We start from the raw sequence: 11,289 nt of genomic DNA, 5'->3' as shown, positions 1-11,289 counted from the left end.
TAATAGACGTCCACAGTGCGGAACTGTGGATTTCTAATGGCTTTATATTGGACGTCTAATGGACGTCCACTGGAAGTTTAAACTTCCATGGCAGACGTCCATTAGACGTCTACTGGAGGTTTCATTTCTATGTGGGTACAATTCTTTTAAGGTAATTTTAAAACTAAAATGATGTGTTATAATATTATATCACTTTTACGCTGTACATTACTATATATTTTGATACCTATAACACGTTTTATTAACGTGTTCTTTCTTTTCTTCTGTTAGTCTCGTTTGTTTTTTCCACTGCTTTAATTAAAATTATATATTTTAAATTTTGCAATACAAAAAAATACACCATGTTATCGCAAATATTATTTCTTAATATAATATTGCAATTGCACATGTTAAAAGTAACAATGTTTTTCTACATATTTTAAAGGAATTACATAATACATTTAATTATTTTTATAATTAATTTAATACTTTTTTATCTTATTAATGATTTGCAAAATAATAAAAAAAATTAAATGAGTAATTTTGTTATCAAACATTCGTACCGGAACAACATTCAAATCCAAGTTCAAAGTTCATCACTCGATATAAATACTATATATATACATAGCACGATTGTGCATATGACAGAATCAGTCTAGTTTTGCCTGTTATGGAAGTATCGTTGACGCTTAATTGACACATGTCATAAATTAAACAAGATAAGTTAAACAAAAGACATTAATGTACATTATTGTGATACTTATTGCATTTCTTTTATAATGGGTTTGGGAGATACATATAATTATTTGTTCGTAGAATCATCGCGTGAGTAATTCTATTTTTTAAGTATATTTTATTTTGTGTATGTGTGTGTGTGTGTGTGTGTGTGTGTGTGTGTGTGTGTGTGTGTGTGTGTGTGTGTGTGTGCGTGTGCGTGTGCGTGTGCGTGTGCGTGCGTGCATGTACATTTAAATATTAGTATACGATACTAGAAAAATTTGACACAAAATTTAAATTTCTAAAGAAAAAGAATTTTTATATCAATAACATTTAGATTTTTAAGTCATTATAAAGTTGCAAATATAAAATTTATACAAAATATATAATAACTAATAAATATATGTATGTATTTTTTATTAATATTGAAAAAATATTTTACAATACTAAAACATTTACCTTATATTGCGTACGTTACATGCACTTCATTTAGTCTTGAAATTTTTAATTATAAATACAATAGAACACACATCTATTCTCTTTGAAATAATTTTACATTTTTTTCATATTAGTGATACTTTTAAATGTTTTTTTTATCTTATTATTATTTACTAACTTTTCTTTATTTTCTTTTATCTTTTAAAAATATTTTTGTTTCATATATGTATGTACGTGCACGTTTATACACGAATATATACATAGGTATTGTTACACAATATTATTATCTATTATTGTGGTCCTCACAATCCTCATCCAATGTTATTACCTAATTTATTATTACCTAATATTCTTCTGTTTTCCTTCTCTCTCTCTCTCTCTCTCTCTCTCTCTCTCTCTCTCTCTCTCTCTCTCTCTCTCTCTCTCTCTCTCTTTCTCTCACTCCCTCTCTTATTCTCTTTTTTACTTTTCCTTTTTAATTACAAATAAAATGTCCTTTTTTACTTTCTCTCTCTCTCTCTCTCTCTTTTACTTTTACTATTCTTTACACACAGAACTAAATCTTTCCTTTTATGAATTGTAATATTTCACAACTGTCAAAATTTAATCGCACTGTTGGGTGTAATACATTTATTTGTTATGATATTGATATTATTACCTTTTTATTTTTTATTTTTAAAAAACAAATTATAATGATATTCTTTTATACGAATTATTAGGTTTGTTTTTTATTCCTGCACTGCTGCACTAGTGCAATAAGTTAGAATGAGAAAAAGTATATTTATCTTATTCTAACTTATTGTACCAGTGCAGCAGTGCAGGAATATTTGCTAACTCCACTATGATAGTTGCTCACGAAGTTAGTGCAGCAAAATAAACAACAGCGTTACGGAATAGCAATGACAATATTTCAATAGATTTAACTATCAATTTTGTTTTTTTAAGAAGCAGGAAGATGATATTTTAAACTTTTAAAAATTGAAGAAATTTAGAAAGAGAATTTTTAGAAAAAGTTTAAAGTTTTTGTACATTGTTTTTTTATTCATCAAAAATAAAAGCAAAATGTGTCTTGTGCAAAATATTTAAATATAACAAATTTATTTGTTTTAAATAGAAAGGCCGTAGCCGGATAAGAAGGAGGCAATCTGCCCCCGCACCAATCATGCTCATTTTTTTCGTTTTGATTGCTATCAGTGTCACTTACAATTTAGCCATATATTAGGCCTTTTTATTGAACCGTTTTGGTGTAAATAATAAAAATAAAAATTCCAAAAATAATTTATATTTTTTGATTGGCTGAACCGATTTTGATGAAATTTTAATACTTTATAGATATCATTGAAACACATTTATAAAAAATTCGGGAAGGATTTCTGATGACAGAAACATTGATGAAAAAAAATAAATTAATGTTCTTGATTTTTTTAAGTCTTAATATCCTTCTGGTACTATTACGAAATTTTTTTTGTAGAATCTTGGAACAGTTTTCTGCAAAACGTATTTTTTTTAAGCAATATAGTGGGTAGTAGGTACCCATAAAAAATAAAGTATTCTTTTTTATTTTTTGAAAATATGATATTCTTTTTGTACAATCGCGATACTTTTTTTGTAGAATGTTGGGACAGTATTCTACAACACCAAATTTTTTGTAATCAAAAAATCAGTGGAAGGTATTTAAGAAAACAAAATTTTTTTTTAATTTTTTAAAAATATGATACTTTTTTGTACCATTGCCATATTTTTTGTAGAATTTTTAGAAAGTATTCTACAACAAGTAATTTTTACTAAAAAAAAAATAAAATGAAATTATAAAAAAATAAACTATAATCGTATTAAATCAAATGTTTATTAATGATTCTCAAAATAATGAATTACACATACACATTTGTTCACATAATCACTAGCTCTCATACTATTATTTACAATATTTATATAGATGAACTAATCTTCATCGATAATAGGCGTGATCTGTTTTGAATAATTTACATAAGTGTTGGCCTCGTCTCAGAATTTTTTATAAATGTCGTCTGTAGGATAAATAATAAATAATGGCAGTAATGTGGAAACAGCAGCCAACTGTTCTTCATCCATTGGCGCACTCACAAAAGTATCTTTTTATCACTGATTGACCAATACTATCGGGAGTGTATCCTCAATAAAGCATTGATACACTTTCTTAGATATGTGACAGAGAGACAGAGAAAGAGAGAGAGAGAATTAGAAGTAGTTAAGAAATAATAAGAAGAAAAAATAAGAAAAGTAACATAAAGTAAGTTATTTACACATGTAAATAAATTATAATTATTGTGCTAAAAAGAGTGTTATTATTAAATTGAGAGAGAGAGAAAGAGAAATAGAAGAAGGGAGAAGAATAGCATTGTGTAGTAATATCTACACATTTACGATTTGAAAGATAATGTAAATCGCTAAGTTTTTAAAACACGCTATATAACAGCAGTGAAAATGATTTAAGATATTGTATTTTCTTATATTTTATTAAAAATGTCATTTAGTCACTAAAGTCATAGAAATTATTAATTCTATTTTGGATAAAGGTGTTGATAATTCATAATATATGCAAAAAATAATAAAGATTTTGAAGTGGAGATATTTCGCAACACGACAGTATTTGATCATATATATGGTGAAAAAAAGATAAAAAATCTCATATATGCTTTAGGCATTGAAAAATTCTTATTGATCTTCTCCAGACTCGCGAATTATTATTTGTTGCAACTACCCCAACATTATTTAGCATATATATATGGAGCATTCCATGTGAGCCACCTTATTTTTGTCAGGTCGGACACTTTTTTTTACCCTAACGCCATTTAAAATTTTCCTTACCATCTCTACTTTATTTCCCTAAAATTTCAAGTTGTGATCTTAACAGGTTTAAAGATGGCGTCTTCGATCTTTCTCGAAATTTGGAGCATGAGCTCTATTCTCTACTTAAGTGATCAATAAGCTAATCTAACGAATTTAGGGGTTAAGAATTCGAGATGTAAAGGTTTGAGGTTTAAGGTTTACTTAAAATATTATACATAATTTAAAATTTTTTTACTTAAAAAAAATTTTTTTGTTGAAAAAATTAAATGAATTACATAATATGTTTAATGATACGAGACTGTTAGCACGATTAATCGCAATCGTTTACTGGTGCACACGCAATTATCAAAATGTGCGCGCGCATTTATTTTATCGAACTTCTAAATCGGATATAGTATAATACATTAGATCGAACATTTAGTTTGATCGTATAAAATACCCTGTTTCTAACCGATCAAGTGCAATGTCCAATTATATTGTATTTGAATTTAAACAGATAAATAAATTACGGCTTATCCGTTTTTATTTCTTCGGAAAGTACATTTTATCGGATAAAGGCATCCATTATTTCACCGGATTGCCGCAAATCTATTCAAAATCAATCGGATACAGTATCCGAACGGTTTTTTCCGATTAGAACTGCTGGATATTTTTCTGTATACAATGTTATTATCTAATATTACCTCTTTTTTCTTTTTTACTTCTCTCCCCCCCCTCGCTCTCTTTCTATCTCTCTCTTAGAACATTCTAGAAATCATTCCAATATGTTCCCTTCTTTTTATGACACTCGCTCCCTATCCATATCAGGACATCCGATTCCTTACCTTCCTTCCGGCGTGAGCTCTTCTGTCTTTGTAACAGCGTGGATTATTCATCCCGTACCAGTAATTCGCGCGTTCTTTCCCTTTTCTTTTTTTCTTTTACTCTAAATTTTCTCTGTTATTACATCTAATTTTCTGATATTTATATTATTTACTGTTTACGGTTTTTCTCTGCGTTATTTGTCTGAGTTATAGATGTTCTGCTTTTTTATTTTGATGTTGTATATCGATTTTCTTTTCTTTTCTTTTTATGTTTTTGTGTTGTATTATTTCTGTTTTTGTTTCTTTGTTATACTATCTTTCTTATGTCTTTTGTCCTTATTATTTATATTAGTATTACTATTCATGTAATTTGACAATGTACTATTCTTTTGTCACTATTATTTATAATAGTATTATAATTTTTGTAACTCCGTTCTATGCACTGATTATTGCGGTACGTTCTTAAGGGGTTTTATCTTAGAACGTCAATAAAAGCTCTCTCTTTCTCTCTTTCTCTCTCTCTTTTTTCTTTTTTCTCTTTTTCTTCTTTTTCACTTTTACTATTCCACACACATAGAACTAAATCTCCCCTTTTATGAATTATAATATTTGACAACTATCAAAATTTAATCACGGTGCATAATACATTTATTTCTTATAATATTGACATTACGCATTATTTAGCTTTTTATTTTTTATTTTAAAAAATAAATTACAGTAATGATCTTTTATATGAATTATCATTTTCTAACTTCACGATGATAGCTGCTCACGAAGTTAGCGCAGCAAAAAAAAAATAATCAGTATCGTGAAAAAGCGGTAACAATATTTCAAAAGATTCAACTAACAATTTCATGTTTTTTTAAGAGCGAAAATATAATAATATTCGAAATTTAAAAAATTGTCTAAAGAAATTTAGAAAGAGAATCTTTTAAAAAATGTTTAAAGAATTTTTGTACATTGTTTCTTTATTAATCAAAACTAAAAGAAAAATGTATCGTGTTTTGTAAAATATTTAAATATGACAAATTTATTTGCTTTAAATAGAAATTTCTTGTTTACATAAAACTATTGTTTGCCTGTGTAAGTACAACACTACTAAAGTAATGCTATAGTATCGTATACTTAAAAATATTATTCAATAAAGTTTTATTAAAAAGAAATCGTGCAGAAAATGGTTATATTATTTATGGTTATATTATTTAAGAATTATATATTTGCAGTTCCATACACTCGCGAATGGCCACTCATATCTTCACCACTTCCACTAATACTAATAATTTTCGGATATTTATATTTTATTCTCTATGTTGGACCTTGTTACATGAAAAATCGACCGCCATTTGAATTGAAAACTTTTAGATTAATTTATGACATGATTCAAATTTTAGTAAACTTATGGTCTGTAAAAGAGCACATATCTGCCGGTTGGTTTGTGGAATTTAATTTTGTGTTTTTTACATGTGGGGAACGTCATGCGATGCCTATTAATGCGAATAAAGTATGTATTTATAATACAATAATTAATGTGAACATTATCGATAAATTACAATACTTGAACTAAAAGAAATAGTATTATTAAGTAACAGTATTATTAAGTGTAAATTTCTGACTTACAATAATATTAATTTTAAAAAAAAACAGAAAATAAATTTAGAAAAATTATATTAATAAATATTAATTAAATTTTAATTAGTATCAATAATTATTTTAAATAAAAATCTGAATTTACATTTTATATTGTCTCTTATATATTAAGCTTCTACGAGAAATAATAAAAAAATAATACATTAAGTTTCAAGATTGATTTTACCATTAATTGTTCTTTATTATTTATTATTTTAATGATTGTGATATTTCGTACATCTTATATATAAGTTGTGTTTCAGATATTCAACCTAGTATGGTGGCTATTAATTCTAAAAATTTTTGATCTCGTCGAAACCTGCATATTTGTATTAAGAAAGAAACAAAACCAAGTCTCTGGTTTACATGTGTATCACCATATATCTAATTTGACGTTTGGCTGGTATTACTTAAAGTATATATTGGATGAAAGAGCGACATTTATTTCACTAATTAATTGTGCCGTGCATGTAATTATGTATACCTACTATTTCATCACTACATGGAGTCTGAAAGCTCAACAAATGGTATATCCCATTAAACCATATATAACTAATATTCAAATGGCAAGTATCAATATAATATTTTATACTTAACTTGTATACATGATGCTATTACACCTTTTATTTAACCCTTTGCATCACAGCGATGCCACCAAGGCATTAACTATTGTCCAAGTTTTTCTTCTTAAATAATTATGCATTTTACGTAATTTTATAGCATATTATCAGAAATATGTAAAATAAATATTTTTTTTTAATAAATGTACATCGTAAAATTGTCACTTGTAGTAAAGAAATTCGTATGTGAAAAATTTTAATTACAAATCTGTACTTAAATCTTTGTCGATCGAGGAATTAATTTACTATTATTAAACATTTGTTTTTTTACGATTTTTAGAATCGTTGATCACAATTTTCAAATAAAAAATACAAATTGCAAAATAGTAGATCCAATATAGCGGATCCAAGATTCTAAATTCAATTGTTATGTGAAAGTTTTCGGGCTGCTGATTAGGAATTTGTAGTCAAAAATAACACTTAAAACTTCAATAATATTAAGTATTGATAACGATAAAATCTGATAACAGATTCGAAATTAACGTCCTAAAAATATTTTATATGACTAGTCTTACGGAAATTTAATAAATTTATAAAACTACATCCATTATATTAAATCCGTCATTTTGAATTTCGAAAATCTGATAGCGGATTTGTAATCAGCGACCCCAAAGATCCTAATATGATAATGTTTACAAAAAACCTATCAGTGGAAAAATTTGTGACACAAAGGGTTAAAATATATTTTTATAGCTTTTTCTTTAAATAGTATAATATATGTTCGTAATAGTATTTCAAATTTTAATACTGTTTTTATTTGTCAAATTAGGTGCAATTTATTGTTATCATAATAATACTGTTACAACTATTTAGTCCTAATTGCGAAGTAGGAGTTACAACAATAAGAGCAGCACCTTTCTTTATTGGAAATTTATTAATATTTCTGTATTTATTCTATGATTTTTATAAAAAAAACTACACGAAATCATCTAAACGGAAAAATAATTAACATCAAAGAGCGATGTCGTATTTAATATTATTTAAGCAGAGCGAATAATATTAATTTAAGCAAATAATATTAATTATATATTATATATGTTCCAAATAATGTTGGAACACATCGATCGAAACAAACAGTAATTCACGGTTAAATCTGGAGAAAATTCATAAGAATTTTTCAATTGCCTGAAGCATATATGACATCTTTCATCTTTTTTCGACATATGTATGATCAAATATTGTTGTGCTGTGAAATAAAAGACAAAAACTAATTAAAAAGATTATTTTTGCATTGTTTTTTTTACATTAAGTTTAAAGAAATGAAAGAAATGCTCATGTATAATCATATGTATTTATGAAGTAAAATTTTAAAGAAATATATGTGATTATATGTGGGTAATTTTTTCTCGTTTTTTTACACTTAATTTTTTGTAAAAAAAACAACGCAAAAATTATCATTTTAGCTACCAAAAATTATATTACATATTTAAATATTTAATAAATTATTTAAATAAAACAAAATAGTTTGTTTTTTCTCTTCTCTAAATATTCTGTATGTATTATATGTATAATATTATATAATAACATCCACTTTTAAAAAAGATGTGTTATTTATTTTGTCACCGCTTTTCCGCGAGGCTGATTGGTTGTTGATTGTCAAGATCGTGCTGTGTGACTTGCTTCATTCTATCGTTTGCTGCTATCAAACTTTTAACAGTTCGCCGTATTTGAAAAAGAGAAGGAAATATTTGAGAAACAAAATTTGATTGAGAAAGAAAAAGAGAACCAGTTTTCATATTTGAGAAACGAAGGAAATTTGACAGAAAAAAAAAGATTTGTGTGTGTGTGTGTGTGTGTGTGTGTGTGCGTGCGCGCGCGCGCGCGCGCGCGCGCGAGAGAGAGAGAGAGAGAGAGAGAGAGAGAGAGAGAGAGAGAGAGAGAGAGAGAGAGTTTGAGTGAAAGGTAGAAGGTGCTGTAATAATAAGGTATAATATTAGATATGTAAGAATTTGACACTTCGCGTAATAATCTTTCTATATTCTTTCCTTAGTAAGATAGGAAAGAAATATAGGATAAGTAGATATATAGTTTATAAGCGTATATTGACTGATAATAGAGAGAGTTTGAAATTAAGAATAACCTAAAAATGTATTATAATTTATAATTTAATTTAAAATTTTATTTAAAAAAAATATATCTTTCAGAAAGAAAGAGGTTTGATCGAAAAGAGATATAGGTAGATAGATAGATTAAAAGTGAAAAAAAAGAGCGAGAGATTACGTTTGGCAAGTAATTAGAAGGACATAGCGAGTGAGAAAGAGAGTTTTAGAGAGAAGAAATAAGAAATAAGAATAAATAAAAAATCTTCAAGAATAAAATTCTTTGTAAATAAACTGAATATAAATACAGAAAAAGAATAAGTGCAACGTTCATTATAAAAAGACTAAATGGCGCGCACAAAGCGCGCACAATGTAATGTTTTAGTTATATATAAATAATAAATATAATGTTATATATAATTAATTATTTATATACTAATTATTTTAATGAATTATTTAATAAAATATAGTATAATTAAATGTATATATTGCGGATACAACTTATATATTTTATTTACAAATAAATTATATCTTTATTAATATACACATAACGTATTAATATATATATGTATGTAAAACATATCCCAAAACGTAAAGCATATTTAATGACAAATTTATACGATGAAGTTGTATTCTGAAAATGCAATTCTCTCCATATCACACTGTATATGCGCCTCTCTCCTCTCTCTTAATTGATATTTGTCTCAATGCCTATTGTGACGTTTAATTCTATATTATTTATTTTACATAAATATGTTTTAAATTTAAATAATATACATTTTTGCTCGTAAAGAAGTAGAGAAATTGAGAAACAAAAAAGAAGATAAAGAGATAATAAAGAAATGGAAAAAGAAATGACAAATTTCAAAAAATATAACATTTTTGAAAAATTTGATTGCATTATTATAAAGTGCATTAAAAGTCATAAAACTTATATTTATAACTTTTTTATATTTTTTATCATTCCAACAGTATTGTTAAAAAAAAAATCAATTTTTTTCAAGTAGTTTTACCCTTTTAATGCCAATAAGCACGTATAAGCACATATAAGAATTGTATCTTTTATTTTTTACTACAATTTATATTCAGAGCTTATCAAAATTGAAATGTAACACTTGGGTATGTTTACCTATCATTTTGATGTCGAATTGGTGTCAGAAAGTATTTGGCGTCAAATGTCAAACTTTGATATGACAAAACTTTGCCAGTAAAACACAAGCTGATTGCAGATATAGATGCTATAGTATTTGATATAAAGTTTTGAATTAATCTGTTGCCAATTTGACAACAATTTAATGACAAATTGTTTACTGGGTATCTGCAACAATAATAATCTGATATGCAATAGTATATTATTTTCAATTATATTTTTATATTATAATAAAACAATGTACAATATAACTTGACAATAATCCAATAATAAAACAAAAATATGAATTCTGGTTATATGTTATATCGCGTATACCGCGATCGTCATTTTGAATTTTTGACATGTCCGAAATCACAATCAAAATTTTAGTTTTTTAATATATCACAACAACTTGTTCATCTAAACGAGTTCATAGTCGACAAATTTCCAAGTTAAATATGGATATAGTTCTTTACAAAATTGTATCATAAGAGTGTATCATACAGCTATCTACATTCATATCAAGTGGAAACTCTACTTTTATACAAAGTATTCAAAAAGGTTACTATTTTGCAATATTTTTAATAATACTTTATTTAGGTATGTAGACTTATTTATTTTATTGTAATTTGTATCTTTGTTCTATCATATTCTGCATTTTTTACTTGTTTTATTAAAGAAACGTTTTTTACATGAATAATTTCTTTTATATAAATTTGTTTTTTCCTTAAAATAATTAATAAACTTATTTTTAGAAAAAGTCATTTTCCATCTTTTCTTTATTTCTTCATTTCTATTTTAATTTATACACCGTAACTTCATAAAAAGTTTATTACAATTTTGATTCTCTGCTGTAATTGGACAAGAGGACCTTTAGTTTATTTTATATAAACAATGCTTTTTACAACATATTTTTTAATTAATTAAAAAATAATTAAACTTACCATTAAATAAATTTACATATTTTTAACGAAAATAATTTCTTCTTTGTCTACCTTGTTTTTTATTTTCGTTTTTATACATTTTGTAATATTTTAAAAAGTACAGATTTTTAACGTACTTACTAACAATTAATTCTATATTACTAGATGGATAAGGAGCAGCATAAA

The 11,289-nt window shown here is 26.0% G+C and overlaps 1 protein-coding gene across 1 annotated transcript; it reads left to right on the top strand.

Moving 5' to 3' along the window:
- Positions 1-601: 601 nt before the first annotated feature.
- Positions 602-8,270, top strand: LOC105829383 (elongation of very long chain fatty acids protein AAEL008004). Its single transcript, XM_036283094.1, has 4 exons — positions 602-804; positions 5,990-6,267; positions 6,656-6,958; positions 7,782-8,270. Exons 1-4 carry the CDS (start codon positions 759-761, stop codon positions 7,959-7,961), a joined length of 807 nt encoding a protein of 268 aa, XP_036138987.1. The 5' UTR covers positions 602-758; the 3' UTR covers positions 7,962-8,270.
- The last annotated feature ends 3,019 nt before the right edge of the window (positions 8,271-11,289 follow it).

The sequence above is a fragment of the Monomorium pharaonis genome, chromosome 2 (genome assembly GCF_013373865.1).
Source record: "Monomorium pharaonis isolate MP-MQ-018 chromosome 2, ASM1337386v2, whole genome shotgun sequence".
Classification (NCBI taxonomy): Eukaryota; Metazoa; Arthropoda; class Insecta; order Hymenoptera; family Formicidae; genus Monomorium; species Monomorium pharaonis.
The sequence above is the reverse complement of the archived record's forward strand: the minus strand, read 5'-3'. Positions and strand labels throughout refer to the sequence as shown.

Excerpts from the sequence above, each read along its gene's own strand:
- LOC105829383 (XM_036283094.1), top strand. The coding sequence starts at position 759 with ATGGGTTTGGGAGATACATATAATTATTTGTTCGTAGAATCATCGC. Across the intron at positions 6,268-6,655 it reads TGCCTATTAATGCGAATAAA|ATATTCAACCTAGTATGGTG; the intron begins GTATGTATTTAT and ends GTTGTGTTTCAG. Across the intron at positions 6,959-7,781 it reads ATATAACTAATATTCAAATG|GTGCAATTTATTGTTATCAT; the intron begins GCAAGTATCAAT and ends TTGTCAAATTAG.